The sequence below is a fragment of the Canis lupus genome, chromosome 10, assembly GCF_011100685.1.
Source record: "Canis lupus familiaris isolate Mischka breed German Shepherd chromosome 10, alternate assembly UU_Cfam_GSD_1.0, whole genome shotgun sequence".
NCBI lineage: Eukaryota > Metazoa > Chordata > Mammalia > Carnivora > Canidae > Canis > Canis lupus.
This window is the reverse complement of record NC_049231.1, coordinates 50,229,930-50,247,135: the sequence shown is the minus strand read 5'-3', so window position 1 is coordinate 50,247,135 and position 17,206 is coordinate 50,229,930. Positions and strand designations below refer to the sequence as shown.

General features: G+C 54.3%; 1 protein-coding gene across 7 annotated transcripts in view; it reads right to left on the bottom strand.

Annotated features, from left to right (window-relative positions):
- Positions 1–17,206, bottom strand: part of TTC7A (tetratricopeptide repeat domain 7A) — a 144,891-nt gene that overhangs the window by 51,603 nt on the left and 76,082 nt on the right. For all 7 annotated transcript variants that reach the window (XM_038551218.1, XM_038551220.1, XM_038551223.1 and 4 more), the window contains exons 9-11: positions 9,744–9,881; positions 7,866–7,949; positions 3,696–3,800 (exon numbers count right to left, since the gene is read on the bottom strand). In XM_038551218.1, the coding sequence (XP_038407146.1) occupies positions 3,696–3,800; positions 7,866–7,949; positions 9,744–9,881 (327 nt within the window). The remainder of the gene's footprint in view (positions 1–3,695; positions 3,801–7,865; positions 7,950–9,743; positions 9,882–17,206) is intronic.

Here is a 17,206-nt window from a genome sequence, read left to right as displayed (position 1 = left end):
CTTGCCAGCAACGCTCCTCGGCTCTGGTGTTCAGAGCCTCCTGTAGAGGGCAGATGTGGCTACCTCCGGGGTTTAGACGAGGCACAGTCTTTACTCCCCTAAAACCAACAGCTACTGGGGGTGGGGTGGGCAGGGATTGAACACTATCCTCTCTGCCTCCAAAGCCTCCACAGTTCCTACCACTTCATCCCGCCCCCACGGGGAGCAGGCCTAGAGACAGCACCATAGACCTTTCCAAAGAGGATCATGGCCTGTTCCCCTCTTCTGTGTGACACACAGCACACAGGCACATCCCCATCTCCCATCTTCCTAGGGAACTTTCAACTTTTTAAATTAAATAAATTTTAAATAATTATGTTTGGAGAGATACTAAGAAATATTTACAACTCTTTCCTTCCTCCCCCAAATAGCTGGCTGGGGACCTTGGCAAGACATCGGCTGTGTCAAGGCAGGAAGCTGCCACATGCTGCTGTCACCAGGATGCCTTCCCCTACCTAGGGGAGCTTCGGGCTAAGCCTTGGGCCCGGTGCTCTCCCATCTGACTCCATGCCTGCCTCCAGTTCAATCACCTTGCAGCAAACCCCATGTCACCAGCTTATGACCATGCAGGTCCCTCTGCCTGGTGCCCTCCATCCCCCATCACGCCTGAGGGCCACTTTACTCTCAGAACTCAGCCTAGGGCGTCCCATGCTGGCTCTGGGCATGAGGACAGGACTTGGGGACAGCAGGTGCTCCACCTCTGGGCACACGGCCACCCAGGCCGGTTTCACCCAGCACAGCTCGTTTTTCAGATGTCCCAGTTTCAGCCTCCCTTCCTGCAACTTGGGCCAAGTTGTCCACCCCCAGATTTTAGTCCCCTGCTCATGGAGCTTGGCAGGGCAATGTCTGGGCCTGCTGGAGCTGCTGTGAGCCTGAAAAGCTACAATGGCAAGAGGCAGACAGAGGTGGCATCCCGTGCCTTTCAGGAGCTGTGCTCTGTCCCAAGCACCAGCACACTTCACTCATTGAAGTCAGGCCCATTCTTCCCGCTTATGGCCCTGCAGATAGAGTGCTGGGCCATCTCTCTCCTGGCATCCTTGGAGAACAGGCTGCCCTTAGCTACCCACGGTCTGCTCTCTGCCCAATGCCAACTCAGGAACTTGAGAACTGCTGAACCAGAGGCAGACTTCCTGCACCCATCCCGCCCAGCCAGCTGGGGTGGGAGTCATTCTATTAAGATATGAGTGGACATCTAACCACATGCAGGGTTCTTTGTTGGGGAGGGAGGCTCAGGGTGCAGACACGGTAAGTAAAGAAGCTCCCCAACTAGTTGGGAAGAAAAGCACCATACAAGGCAGAATTTGGTTGTCAAATGATTATGCTCATCGGCAAGTAGCACCGGACTTTAACTCTGGGCTGCAGTTTCATCAAGGGAGAGAGTTTCCGCCCTCAAGAAACACTGGTGATTATAATGTAATGTGCTAGATGTCCAAGGCACGTATAAACAGGGCTTTAGGGAGGTCTGGAGGTTCCAGGTTAGGGATGGCTGCCAAGACCCACCCCCTGTCCCTCCAGCGGGACCTGGATCCAGCCTGGACTCAGTGTTAAACCCTGGCTTAAACCAGCCCCCAAAGCCATGCATGCTTCCTAGCGGAGGTTAAACAGCTTGCCCTCCTCCCCGATTCTGATGACAAGTCTGCATGTTTAAGTTTCCTTTTGGACTTTTCTATTTACGTTGTCATTGATGACTTTGCTCCTAACTCATCTGATTTCAATTTGGACTGATTTGATCCTAATTTTATTACCATGTAATCTGAATGCACGTAATGACTGTAATTATGCCGCCAAGGGAAACAGCTCCTCCACGGCGGGAAGGCCTAAATTTAGGCTTCCTGGCAAGGGTGGCTGCTGGCTGGGTGGACATCCATAGCCACCTCAGGGCTGGCGGCTTTTGGGAGGACATGGGCCCTCCCCTGCCCCAGCTTGGTGAGGCGGGCACCTGGGGCGCTGTCCCAGTGGAGGACTTGAGGCTCCTCTGAGGAGTGCCAGGAGCATGCAGGAGTATGAGCGAGGGGTCGGTGAGCCCACCCTCTCTGCATTCCCTGGCTCACACCACAGCCCTCTGTTGCTGTGTGCAGCCTGGGTGTCTGCTGGCACCTGCATACCACCCACATCCCCACAGCTCCCCACTTTTAAGATGCAGAGTACCAACAGTTACTCTGGAAAGATCTGTGGAGCAAGGAGTTTCCCCATTAATCATGGGGTATGGAAAGCAAGCAGTGATGGAAGAACTGACCACTGGCCTGAACCCTCCACAGTCCAAAGGCCTCCTCCTCTGTGAATCTCCTGCCCCGTCCAGCCTTATACATACTTTATGTCATTTACGCCACATCTGAGGAACAGACTGTTACTATTTCCACTTTACAAATGAGGAAACAGAGGCATGGCACGGGTATGTACCAAGACCGCCCAGGGGTGGCACGGAAACTAATCCACCTCATGGTGTAGCCGTTTCCTAATGCTTGGAGCCTATAAGAGATCATTCTACTGGATTTCCTCCTCACTAAAACCACATTCTAAGAGCAAGGGCACCGGTGCCATGCTTCTGCCTCCCTGCACCATTCACAGCGAATGGGGCCCACCGGGCCTTGCAGGCACTCCAGCTATAAGAATCTGAGAAGCAGGAGACAGAGGGGAAGGTGATCTTTCCCCCCTGCCCCTCATGCTAGGGAGTCAGTCCTCTCTGCAGCAGAGAGAGGACAAGGCTCACTGGGGCGGCGAGGTAGGGACCCAGGGGAGGGTCAGGCCAGTTTCCAGTCCCTGGGAGACTTGGCAGGAATGGTTAGAACACGAAGTCTCCCTTCCCAGGGCTGGATGCCTAAAGAGGGGGAGTGGCAGTGGGTCAGGCAGGCTGCTAATTCTGAAGCCTGGCCCCTGCTGGCTGGGACAAGCTGGGCCCTCAACCATGGTGAGAGTGGGCTTTGGGGTTGGGAAAACAGGCAGGGGTGGACCGTGTATGAGAGCAGCTCCCTTTAGGGAGACAATGGACCTGGAGGGCAGATAGAGGAACTGGGCTATTTTGCCCAAAGAGAGGAGAAGTGGGTGGAGTAGACGACCAAAGTATAGGAGAGGATGCATTTGTTCTAGGACGGCCCCTCACATCAGGAGGCTTGTGTGGGCTCAAGGAAGCCAGGCCCTGAGGGGAGAGGGTGTATCTGACCCTTCAGCCGCAGAGCCCTCGGCAGGCAGCTGAGCACAGGGCACGGACCCATAGGCTAGAGCCAAAAGGAACAAAGGAGCCAACGGAGGAGGCCACCTTCTAGTCCTGCCCACGCAGAACTGTACGCTGTAGTCATGTGAAGCCTCCATCCAAATGATGGCTGGCCCAGGTGTTCCAAGTCCTGCCCACTCCTGCACTGCTGGGCAGGTGGGGCCCCACTTTACTTTTGACTCTACATTTTGGTTCTCTAGAGACCACAACTCAAGGCTGAACCATAAACCTGATACTAGCCTGAGTTGGGGGAGCTGCTGTTGCGGACAGAGGCTGGTTTTCTCAGATTTTCTTTCCAGGCCTGTCTGCCTCCCAGCTCCCCATGTCCCCCTCCACCCCCACCCCTTATACACACAGCAAGATGTGCATGCCCTGATCTCATGCCCATTGCCACTCTTCCGAGGTAGCTGCTGGGATCTGGGCCTTGCCCCCGTAGCTCACTCACCCAATGCAGGGACCCGATGCAGACCTTGGCAGCCATCAGGGGCACGGTGGGGTCTGACGGTCGAAGCTTCATGCACTCCCGCAGCAGTGACACAGCATAGGCCGACTGCAAAAGAAAGGGCAAGTGATACCATCACTGGCAGCCCTGGGTCTTGACAGACTGGGCGCCTCGTGCCTACAGCGGGGGGTATTCCCAAATAGCCAGTCCCTGCTCTTCGTCCCTCTACTCCAAGAGCCAGGAAGAAGGCCCAGCAGGGGAAGAAGCCCAGGTCATGTTGGCAGACAAATCTCTCCCCGGCCTCAGAGTCTTATCTGGAAAATGGAGACTATGACCCTTGCCTGGGTGAGGCGCCAACAGCTAAGGTAACAACAGGTGGAAACTCTTCAAAGGAATTCAAATGTGACCCGCAGAAATTTTAGAGGCAAAAGGGGGCTCTCTCAAACATCTGAGTTTAACAGCCTTGGTTTATAGGTGACAAGATGAGGCCGAAGCTCCACAGGACTTGGAAGAAGGGCCGTCGTGGAGAGTTCAGGGGAGGCATAAAGGCTGGCAGAGGAGGAGAGAAGCTAAGCGGGCAGAGGCAGAGAGAACCTCCAGGCAGGAGTCTGAGGTCCCTCAAGGCTCCAGGACTGGGCCACAGAGATGGGGACAGAACGGACCTACTGAGGATGGCCAGGAGAGACCATCCACAGGCAGGCAGCAATAGCATTCACAGTAATGAGAAAAAGAACACCAGGTAACACGTATTTAGGTCTTACTAGGCACTACCCGTTGCTATGAATCAGAGCTCAGCAAAACACAGTCCACCGGCCAAATGTGGCCCTCCACCTTCCGCGAATAAAGTTTTATTGGAACCCAGGCACACCCATTCATGTGTGTACTGCCCATGGCTGTTTTTATGACAGAGTGGAGGAGTTCCCACAGAGGCTGCTCGGCCTGGAAAGTCAAAAACGTGCACTATCTGACCCTGTACAGAAAGTCTGCCGTCTCCTGTTCTAAGTGCTTTATAAATTTAACTTTCACAACTCTCCTATGAGGGAGGTGTGCTATGTCCCTATTTACAGATGAGGAAACTGAAACAGAGAAGTAGCTTGTTCAAAGCCACAGTGCCCATACATGGCTGAGCTGGGGTTTGAACAGCCTGGCTTAAGCCCATAACCACTGCCCTATCCTCCCTCTGTGGTGACTGCCTTGGCAGGAGAAACAGCCTCGGTCTCCCTGCTACACACACACACACACACACACACACACACACACACACAGGCGCGCAACATACTCAGGGCTTCTGACCAAATCCAACACTTTTCCAAGAAAACTCAACAGTGACACCCCCCTGCCCCTCAAATGTGTACACTCCACACTTGTGTGATCCCCAGTAGGCAGGGGCAGGTGTGTAACCAGAGTCTCCATATACTAAGCTCTACTCTGAGCCAAGCTTCCTCACCATTAAGGAGCTTTCATCCATCCCAGCAACTGAGGAAACGGCTCTGGAAGGCTTACCTGTCCATAGTTCAGTGTGAGGCACGGACAGAGAGAGAGCTGGACCCCCAGCCTTTTTCTAGCTACCCTTCTTCTCCCACCAGCTAACGAAAAGCTTTTCTCAGCCCAGACATGACAGATGGTGGCCCTGCGCTCAGTAGGCCAGTTCCACGTGTCTCAGCCAAGGGCTAGCTCTGTGCCCAGTACTGCGCTGGGGTTGTGGGGTCACTGCGAGAAGAGGGAAGAGGCCATGGCTCTTGCCTATCAGGTGCCTGTAGAAAGGCCAGAGGGGAGAAGACAAAAGCTACCTTTCCCCACTGCTCAGGAAATGGAGGTGTGAGACCCAGCACCGGCGGGTGTCAGCAGATGACCTATTCCGGCAGGCTGTGGGGAGGGGGCCAGGCCATCGGCTCTCCTGTGAAGGTCACTCCCAGCTTCCCGGGCCACGGCCCCCTGCCCACACACCACAGCAACCCTCGAGCTCCCCTCCCCTTCCCTGGCTGCTGACCTCTGCAGGCTTGAAGGGTTCTCTAACACTGAAATAAAGGTCTACAACCCCAACCGTCCATGTTCACCACAGACCACAAAGTGTTGCTATTTCAGAAGCCATGGGAGGACTCCGCAGTCAGGGCAGGCAGCTTTTTTTTTTTTTTTGTCATGCTGGTTACCTAGCAACACAACCAATGTGACTGCTGAAGAGACCAAGAGAAGGAGCGACCTAAATCATGTCATGGACCTCATCTTTTCTTCCCACGGGCTGCGGTGTCAGATGTATTTATATCCGGCCGGCCACACCTTTAGCAGAAGTGCAGGTACAGAACCTTACGCTGGGGCAAAGGCCAGCTCTGGCCACTCTGCTGGAGGGCTGCCTGGGCCAACCAGGCACACTGAGCTGGTGTGCAGGGTTCCTGCAGGGGTGGAGAGTACGCTTCCAGAACAATCTCTTACTGTACCAAATGCAGGCATGGGTATCACCTACTGTCTCCAGCCTGTAGAGCCTCAAGTGTGAGGTACTCACCAATTGCCCCAACTCCCTGCCTGTAAGCCCATTCTCGTGCCCATCTTGCTGGTCTGTAAAGAAGCCAGACTGGGACACCAAACCCCCTGGATCCTGGGTCGTGCTGGACTGCGTGTGGACCTCTCTGAGCCTGGCTCTTCTCAGTAGGGAGGCTGATGATCCCATACCTCCTAGGCTAACACCTTCCCCTGAGAATGGTGGGGGGCCGGGGAGAGTGGTTTCCTGGACCACCACCAGAGATTAAACCCAAAGCTAACTCCTGAGTGTGCTGCATTCTTCTGAGGAGGGGTCCTCAGCTTTTCTTGGCATCTCAAATGGTCCATGACCCCCAGAAGGGTGAGGACCACTGCCCTGGCCCTGGGCCTCTCCTCCTGCTCTGTGCTCACTATTCCAAGACTAGAGGTTCTTTGTTTCCCAGAAGCAGGAAGAAGCTGTCACATGCCACTGTGAGCTGTCTGCCCAGGCTCCGTGGAAGCTCCAGCCCCACCTCCTCCCCTCCCTCAGGACTCACTCTATCTGTGGCCTGAATGCTCCCTGAGCCTTGACAAGACCCTGCTGAGCACAGAGTCAGGGTGGACCATGTCTGTGCGTTCAGGATGCTCTGGGAGGTGGTTAACATGATGGGAGTGGGGAAGACAAATGCCTGGTGGGGGCTGAGGGGGGTGGGAAGCTCCCTACTTGATTCTCACTACACATACTTCCCTGGCTCCTTCCCACCTATGAGGCTGCAGCACCTGCTCCTCTTCCTCTTCCTTGTCTAACCTTTGTGGGGGAGATGCTGGCAAGCCGCAGAGGGCCCTCCTCTGAGCGGAGCTGAAGGCTAGAAATGGCAGGTGGCACAGATGGGCGGAGGAGGGGGCAGGAATCCCCTCAGCCCCACAAAAGGGCTCTGGGTGTTTACAGCTCTTGGAACAATCTGCAAGCTCCTGCCACCTTATTTCCTGCATTTGTAGCATCCTTGGCTCTAACACCCTTAGCACCCAGCCCCGGAAAGGTTTTCCTTTCATGTTACTGCTGAAAATAGAGGCTTATGTAAGTGGAATTCTCATCAGAGGAGAAACCAGGGGGTGCTAGAACAGGGCTTGGTGGGTAGAGAGTGAAGGTGGCCCTGGTGACCCGGAATAAGGACAGTCCCCTCACACTGGGCAGAGTTCCCCTTACCCCTGTCCTGCCACATCCATGGGCACAATTCTCCCTCCAAACTCCCTTGTGGGTGCCACTTCTCTGCTCCACTCTTCAACCCCTCCCTCCTAAACAGGTCCTTTCACAGGAAGGTCCTTTCCTGACACCACACTTGATGTGCAGGAAGAGGGCTATGGCCCAAATGAACATGTCCCTCGCTCAGAACCCTTGTCCCATGCCTGTTTTGTGCAGTTGTACTCATTGAGTCACACATGGAAATTCTGATGCCCCATGTGTGCACATGTACCTGAAGAGCATCCACAGACTCACAGTTGCACACCTGTAGGTCACAGATGGACACCAGAGTCACACAGGGGTCTGTGTATGACACTCTGGCACCCCTCACTCTCCTAGAGATTAAAACCCGATGCTGGGGGACATTTCTGAATCATCGCCATGCCCTCTGCCTGCCCCTGGAAGAAGCCAGAGGAGAGCAGAGGCCCCAAAGGTGGTGTGCAACCTCCCCCACCCAACACACACCCTGGTCTTACCTTCCCACAAGCCACCATAGAGAGGGCCACTTGGTACCAAAGGTGAAATTCTTCAAACGCAAACTTCATGGCTCGCTCTAGGCACTGAGGAGAGGGTTCTGGTCAGCACTTCTCCCCAAGAGATCCTCCAACCCCCAGCCGATCCTATACCCCCCAGGGTAATCACTGTCCAAATCACTTCCTGTAGGAGGCTGCAGGAGGTCCATACTTGGTTCCTGTCAGGAAACTCCGGGCATATCCTGGCCCTGGCACTGGACAGGTCATGCTGTGTGATGTTGCCCATGTCTCTGACCGTCTCTGGCCCTCGGTTCCTACCTCTGTAACATGTGAATGTCTCACAGGGCGATGGTGAAAAGTGAATGAGATTGGGTAGGAGCTTTTAAAATGTAAACATCCCATAAAAATGATAACTGTCATTTATTATTATTGTGCATGGTACCACTCTCAGCTTTTTACACGTACTCACACTTACTGTCCCCAACAACTCTGGGAGGTGGGTTCTCCATTACCCCCATTTCACAGATCTGGAGGCTGAGGTTTGAATGACTTGCCAGAGTCACAGGGCCAGTAAGTGGCAGAGCAGGCCAACTACAAAGTTGCCCAAATGGAAAGACTTTTCTCGGTTCTGCTATTCTCTATGACCAGAGACAACTGACTGCCCCGCTGGCCTGTCCGATCCTGGGCAACCCAAAATCAGGAGTGGCCTGGTGGGGTCCGGCAGACGATACAAGTGCTTCCATTCAATGGAGGCAGCAGCCCGCATGTGAGGCCAGGGTTCACCCTGTGGCCATGGTCAGGCAGGGTGGGGGACAGAGGTGCGTTCTGAAACCAGAGAGCATGGACTTTAAGAGCTCAATATGGGATCCCTGGGTGGCGCAGCGGTTTGGCGCCTGCCTTTGGCCCAGGGCGCGATCCTGGAGACCCGGGATCGAATCCCACATCAGGCTCCCGGTGCATGGAGCCTGCTTCTCCCTCTGCCTATGTCTCTGCGCCTCTCTCTCTCTCTCTCTGTGACTATCATAAAAAAAAAAAAAAAAAGAAAAAAAAAGCTCAATAGCCTGGGTTCACGTCCTGGCTCAAATGCACTCCCCTCCACCATCTAGGGCAAGAAGCAACCCCTCTGGTTGCTTCATCGGTAAACTCAAGAGAACATCACTTAAAGATGTTATCATCTAAAAGCACCTTGCCGGGTGCAAGCAGGGGCTCAGCGGATGTCACCACCTCTCCTCTCAGGAGCCGTCCTAAACACATGGAGAGAATCTACTGCCAAGAGGCCCACTCTTGCACAAGGAGACACGAGCCCTAGAGCTACCTCTGATCCCAGCCCAGATCTGAAAGCTTAAAAATGTGTGTATGCCATTCGCATCATGGGGGATAGAGAGGGGGCAGCGTGGTGTCCTGGTTCCCCTGCCTCCACCCCAGATGGGTGCCACCCCGGGAGTGTTGCCCACGAGGGTTTGCTCAATAGAATGGAGGTGCTCTGTCTAGCTTGAGTGGGAAGGGGTTGCTGGTTCCCAACACACACCAAGCTCAGAGCCCTGCCAGGAGATGGAGTCACAAAATACCAGTGTCATCTACAGCATAAACTGGGGGATGGATTAATTTCCCCCTTGTGCTTCTCTTTACGATCCCATGTGTTCTTTCAAAAGAAAATATACAAAAACACTAGTAGAACAACCCAAATCCAAACCATCCCTCCTACCAGTGAAGGGAAGCTCTCCCAGCACTGGAAATGGAACAGCTCCAAGCCTGGTCTCCCCAAGGACTGAGCTGTACCCCGCGGAGGCAGGGAAAGGATGGTGGAGGAGGTCAAAGGGTGGCTCCACCCAACTGCCTCGGTGAGCCGCCTGACTTCGGGGGCGGAGGTGGGAGCCATACCTCGGAGAGCATGACGTACTGGCCCCTCCTGCCCAGCGTGATGCTCAGGAGGTCATAGATGGCCGCAGCGTTCCGCAGGCTCACCGCCCGGTCCTCCTCCTGCTCTGGCGCCCGGCTCAGCACCACATCCCGGGTAGCCTGAAGAGGGATGTGGTTTAGGAAAGAATAAGGACATAAAATAAGCAGCTGCCTGCCTCCAAGGCCCAGTGACTGTGACCCTTGCGCTGTTACCCCAGGCCATGCTCCCAAAATGTGCCAGAGCGTTTCCACACCCCCAAAATGACTCCCATGTAAGACAGAAAACCTGCACCCGCAGCCTAGGTTGGGGTGAGGCAGTAGTTTGGAGGGCTTCTGGTGTTCAATGGTTCAGACTACGAATCTCAAACCCACAGAAAGGTTGCAAGGATAATGGCACCGCCCACGTCCGCTTTCTCTCTCTCTAGTATACAATAATGACAGAGTCATTGGGGTAAGATGACCCTTGACCCCTGAGGACCAGAGGGCATTCTCTTTACAGCCACACAAGGAATGCCAGTATCTCAGGAAATGTAAAATTGCTACCTCCGAACACCAGTTCAGTCACAGCTCACCACCTGCCCACCAATGGCCTTACTAGAAGTTGTCTCATTCCAGAACCCAACCCAGGACCATGCCCACATTCAGGGGCCACGTCTGTTCAGTCTCCAATCATTCAGAAGGACCCCTCAGCCCCCATCTCTTGGACACTAGCATTTTTGAGGATACAGGTGAGCTGTTTCATGGAAGAGCTGCTTGCATGCTTGTAGCTTCAAGTTATATCTGAAATTGTCTAGATCAGGTGGGTGGCTCTGCTGCCTCACTCACAGGATGGGAGCTTGGGCTGTGGCCCTTTGGTGCCACAAGTCCCTCTGATAAGGATGCCCCCCCCGCACCCCCCACTCCTTCCCATCACTCCTGTGTTCAACCCAGACCTGATCCTTGACTCCTTCTGACCATAGAGCTCTCCTCTCTGAGCTAAGAAACCTCTCCCATAACATGGGGCCTGTGTTCCTGTTCTCTAGCACTTATGCATTCAGTAGTTCAGAGTTGCCAGGTGGCTGCTGAGCAAGGGGATTGGGGGATCCTGGGGAGGGGGGGGGGCGGGGCGGGCGGCAGCAGTGGACAATGGGGAAATGTGCTTTAGGAGTAGGCAATTCGGGGATCCCTGGGGTGCTCAGCGGTTTGGCGCCTGCCTTTGGCCCAGGGCACGATCCTGGAGTCCCGGGATCGAGTCCCACGTCGGGCTCCCAGCATGGGGCCCGCTTCTCCCTCCTCCTGTGTCTCTGCCTCTCTCTCAATCTCTGTGTCTATCATGAATAAATAAATAAATAAATCTTTAAAAAAAAAAAAAAGGAGTAGGCAATTCTGTACAATCTGAAGCAAGAGGCTCTGTATCACCAAGCCTGAAGCCTCCCCAATGGGGATTCACGACCCTCTTGTTCTGTGGCCTATGGTCCCAAGCCCTTGCAAACCCATACTCTGGTGACAACACTCAGGCCTGGGAGTAATTCAACAAGAATCATGGAGTCTCCGAGCTGAACAGCAACAGGGCAGGGACCAGGTTAAGGATGCTCTGGGACCCCGGCATCTCCTACACACATATCCCCTGAGGGCTCTATCTGAGCTGAAGCAAAGCTTGGTTCCAGCCAGATGCTCCTGCTGGGTACTCCCAGTATCCCTCTCCCTCTGTAGTTGGGGCTGAACCCCCTTTTGTGTGTTGGGACTCCCCCTCTTCTACTTCCCCACATAGGACCTCAGAATCGAGGATGCTGGGATAAAAGGGAGCTACTGGCCCTTAAAACCAAGTTCCCATTGTCAGATCCAGACAATCCTTTGTATTCACAGATGGTCCTCAAAACCTCCCTCTGGGCAAAATTACGAACCCCTTCTCCAGGTTAGGGGCTGAGGCTCCCACGGGTGAGTGGCTATAGAGGGAGAAGGAGCCCAGTGGCCTTATCACTGCAGGCTCTGAATGTGCCCTATTGTGTAGGCCTGAAGTGCGTTCTCAGAGGGTTCTGGAAGCCAAAATGCCTCTAAGATGTAAGGAAGTGACTCACCCAAGGGGGCACTTTAGGAAGACAGGCCAGTGGCCAGGGGTCCTGATGGGTGCCCCTCTGGCCACAATAGGTGAGGACTGTGACCATTCCCATGTACATGGGCCAGCCCCCAGAGAAGGTGCAGGGATGCCAAGCGATCCCCAGAAAGGATGAGCACTGCTGCCAGCCCAATAAACAAGAGCTGGTCAGGAACATCAAAGGGTTAAGGGGAGAGGAGTAGAGAGGGAAAGTGCCAGAGAAATCCCCCTCCCTCCCGGTGAAATCCACCCACACAGGCACCATCAGGAAGGCAGAAGAAATTCTCAGAGGCTTGGCAGGAGCTCTTTGACAAAGCAGAGGAGGAGCACAAACCTGGCCATGGACCACCCCTCATCTCCTCTTCTGGCAACTCCCCAGCTCTGGCCCCCGAGAGTGCTCCCCCCACCCTCCAGAGGTGGCCTTGCTAGGCAGCAATGACAAGGGTGGAGGCAATGAGAGGATGTGAGGTATAGTCCTGCCCTCAGAGAGGGGGCCATGGAACCCCCATAGCAGCAGTACTCATGCCCAGTGGAACCTGCCCTAGAAACCCAGTGGGAGAGAGGGCCCTGATGGAAGGGGGGCAGTGCAGGCAGCCTGCAGCTGGGCGGCTTTGCTGTGGGGCCTGGGGCGAAGCCTGGCTGGGCACATGGGCTGTATGTGCAGACCAGTCTCATTCTGGGCATGGTCTGTCCATCCTCAGCTCTGGTCGGCCTGTCCTTGAAGAGTAACCCCTGTGGACCCCGACTCCCACCCCCCTCCACACGGTCCCAGCACAAAGTCAAACTTCCTTTTCTGTGGCTGCCATACAAGGTCCTTCACCACGAGGCCCTGTCCACCTGGCAAGTTTCTCCCCCAGTCAGCTCCCAGTCTCCCCCTGCCCCCACAGAACTCCCTGTAGCTCCCCCTAAGCATCATGGACTGTCTATGCCCTCCATCAACCTGGATGTCTCCTGGCCCCTCAGACCTCAGTGCAGGTACCTGGCCACCTGACTCATCCTGCCAGGCAAGACCACCCCCTCTTGTCCTCTCCTGGCATGGGGCACACACCCCAGCACCTGTATGCCCAACAGTTCATTGGTTCTTAGGCCAGGGACGTGCCTTGCTGTCTCCACCACCTTCTGTGGTCCACATCTGTAATCATGAGTGATGTCAAGAAAGACTTCTGGGCCTTTCTTCTCTTGACCTTTAAGACAGAGTGCATGCCTGGGGGGCAGAAGGGGCGGATTTCCAGCCCTGGGCTAGGGTTAAGTCAGAGGACTGGGTGGTTCTCAGCCTGGGGCTGGGCCTCCCCAGCAGGCAGACAGCAGGGAAGAGGTCTCAGGGCGCCTGTGTCAAGCGGGAAGCATGGTTCCACAAAGGAAAACCAAAAACAGAAGTTTGCCCTAGTTGCTATGGCTTTAGGGTGGGGCTGCGGTAAAATGCTGTGGTGCTGCTCGCTGGGTGGGGGAGACATGGCAAAAGGAAGGAAGCTGTGGGGGCTGGTAGCAGGGCAGGAACTCTGGGGGCTTCAGGGGTCCTGTTCCCTCCTTGCCTGAGCTCACCGCCCTTGGGCCAGCGATGCTCCGATTCACCCCCAGCAGCCTGCTCTGAACTAGTCCCAGCCACTCTTGACTCCACTATTCAAGTGGCCTTGCTAGGAAATCCTTCAGATCACAGACACAGATGTGCATGCGCCTACGGCCTAGAAGGCAACATGTAGACAATGAACAGTCTTGTCACCACCATCATCCTTACTCGTCTGGGGCCATGAAGACGATTCTCCCCTTGTTCCTCCCTGCACAAACTCCAAGCCCTCACCTCTGGGAGTGCCTTTCCTTTCCTTGTCTGGTCCCCACATTTTGTCCCAGGCAGGGCTCCTGAGCTGTACCTGTTCCTAACCTGTCTCCCCCAAGGCAGCCTCCTCCAAATGGAGAACATTCACCCCAGGCCCACTGCAGGTCAAGAGGAAACGCCAAAGCATGCTCCTTCCCTACTCCCTATTCTCCAACAGCTCATCATTGCCAGTGTGACCCACATCTTTCGAGAAGGATCCACGAAGCAAATCTAGGGTCTTATGGGAGGGCCGGCAAGGGATCTGCCATGGGTCCAGGCTGGCCAGCCCACGTGAAAGCCAAGGCAGGTAACCCTTCTTCCAACACTGAGTCCCAGAAGGTGAAACCTCCAAAAGCCAGTCCAGGACAGCTTCTGGCCTCATGGGCCTCCCCTGTCAGCCCTGGTCCTGACCTTGTGCTAATCGCAGAGCCTCAGACCACACTGACCTTCATTTCCATCCAGCCCTGTTTCTCCTTTCTAATCCTTGACACAAACAGGGTAAGAGAAGGAAAGGGAATTGACTTGTGGGGTACTTTGTAAGTGGCATCTCACAGTGACCTCCTGTACTATTGTCCTATTTCACACATGAGAAGACCGAGGCCCAGGAAAGCTCCCCAAAGCATACAGATAGGTGGGACCCAGATTAGAACCTAGACATTCTGACTTCACCCCCAGAGGCCTCTGAAGAAGTATCCAGTAGCCCGTCCATGCCATCAGAGGCCCCAGGATGGCCCTGCTTATGGAGGAACCGAAGCAAAACACAAGGCTGGGCCTTCCCAATCAGGGATAAAGCCCCTTGGGCAACATGTCCAGGCCCTGCTCCACCCGGTTCTCAGACACAGCTGCTCCATCCTGGCCACGGACCCAGCCTCAGGGCCCGCTGCTGGCACCCCACAGAAGCACCCCGGAAAGGAGTCTCCCATCAGCCTCTGTGACTGGCACCTGCCCCTCCCTGGAGGACACTGTCATGTTCCGCTCGTGCTGTCATCCCCCACCAGCAGACATAATTACCATGGCTCTCAAGCTGCCAGTCCACGGAGCCAAGAAATAGCATGCTCTGTGACGTGTCCCATCTACCCCAAGCCCCGGGCCAGGCCCACGCCGGCCCCCACTCTCCTGCCGCGTCAGGCTTCTGCGGCAGAAATCACAGCTCCTCCTGCCAGCGAGGGCGAGAGGCTCTCCCACCTCTACTGAACCGCCTGTTCCGAGCTGGCAGCGTTACCAGACCCTTTACCAAGGCAGCCTGCAGCAGAGCGAACCGGGTGCCAAAATCTGTGCTCATCTGCTGAGTCCCAAATGGAATCAAGCCCGAGAAGCACTTTTTTTTTTTTAAACTGAATGGTATCCTCAAACCAATTTTTCTTCCAACTAGATCTGAGCCTAAATGTTTTCTGAAATGACTGAATCAGAACCAAGTATTTATCAGGACAAAACAAACACGTGTCAAACATCTACAATGTACCAGGCACCTGTGTGTTCGCTGTCTTGCCTTTTCTGTGCAAGAAAGGCCTCATTAGGCACATTTTACAGATGAGAAAACTAAGGATCAGGGAGGGAAGAGCCTTGACCAGGCCGCACAGATGGTGAATGGCCAATTCAAGACTGGATTGACATGCGGCGTGGCACAGTGAGTTAACCTGCAGGGTCCCCAGAAGCTTACCCCTCTCCCCAATCTCACTCAACACCAGGCCTTTGTGACCTTTTAGTTCCCAAGCACCTGATACTAGCAGCAGCTTCTCCACCAGCTGAATGAAACAGGGGCCCACGGATTCAGTCTGCTTTCGTGTATATTTTTATGCCTAGATGAGTATTTTAGAAAGGATCAAGACTTGCATACTTCCTGATTCTCCAACTGTTTGAGAAAAATCAGACTAGTTTTGATATGATTCTTTTAAAAACTAGAATATACACTTGGGGTTCAGGAGACTGGGGTGATTCCTTCTGATAGGAAGACCAGGATTTCCTCCAGGTCCCTGGTTACATTCTCCCGTAGCTGGGAGTACATACGGGATGGAGGCCATGACTGAACTCCCCATCACTGTGTCTGCAGTGCCAAGTATGGTTTGGCATGCTGTAGCTGCTCAAACAAGACTGGATGGATGGATGGACAGATAGATAGAAGGACAGATGAGCAAACCAGTGGGTAGATGGATAGATTTTAAATATCCTTTTGGCCCCAAAGACTCAAAATTAGGTCCAAAACACAAATCTTCTTCAACCAGTTATTACTCGAATACCTTGCATTTCTGTGATGACATTTGTAAGGTTTCTATTTACCTTTTGAAAGACAAGGGGTGGGGTTCCCTATTCATTCTGATCACGCTCGGTTAGCCTGTAACAAAAACCATATCCAAGGTAACAGCGCCACACTCAAGACTGCATGCAGGCTACTCCTCTGAGTTCCAAACCACAAAATAGGGGCTGACGTGCTCAAGAAACCTGCAAACACCCTTTCCCAGAGCAGCTGCTCTGATGATCCTGGAGGTGGAAAGCTTTGATGATTATGTCTCCTGGGTTGCCTGTGCTGGCGTGGCTTTTACCACAGCATAATGAATTCTGCAGGTATTAGTAAAACCGGAGTAACAGCCAAGGCAGCCAGCTGCAGTTCTAGAGGCTTCTCCCTGTTATCTGCAGCCAAACCCAGGCAGCATCACAGGGAGATGAGGAAAATCCTGCAGGTACCTGGAGGCCAGGCTGAGCCTTGGGGTTCAGCTAAGGGATCAGAGCCTGGGAGGCTGGCACGGTGGTGCCCATACCTGCCTGAGAATGTGACCTGCAGGGAAGGAGAGTATGAAACAGGAGCAAGAGAGAAGTCAGAGCCCAGGCCCAGATCCCAAGAGGAAAGCCCTCTGTAGAGGACATGCTAAAGCTCCCCACCAAATTTCTGGTTTCTGAATGTGTGACAAGGCTGTGTGTGAGCAAGAGGAAACAAATCAGCAGGCCTTGGAGGAGAGCCTCCTCCCCGCCCAGTGTACAACTTCCTCTGCTGTGCATGCTAGAGGGAATTCCCAGGACCCCGCCTGGCAAGCTGGCCTGCACCCCGGATCTCTTGGGCAGGCCAGCAAGTCATACAGCCTCTTACAAAAGGGCAGGAGCTGCAAAGATGGAAAGCAAGTATTTAGGAAAATTCATCTTGGCTCCAAATGTGGGCCACCTTGTAGTAAAAGGCCATCTTCCACTTTGAGATATAGGGCAGCTTAGGGTTTTGGGGTGGGGTGGGGGGATAACCTCATGGAAAGGGATCTGAACTCCATCTGGTCCTGGCACACAGATAAGGCAGGGGCCAGAGAATATGGCTGGGGGAGACAGACTCCAGCCTCAGCCCCTGCTGTCTCACACCCACAGGCATGTCCCTGTTGACAAAGCCCTCCCTGAGCCTCGTTTCACTTAATCCTCAAAATTACCCCCTTGGCCTTTTTACAGATGAAGAAACTGAGAATCAAAGCGGCTCATAAGTGGCAGATCAGGACTGCAGGCCAGAGCTTGGGCTCCATGGGGCCCAAGCTCTGTGCTTTGGAAGCTATCTAGGCAGGCGGACATGATTTGTATCACGGCTGC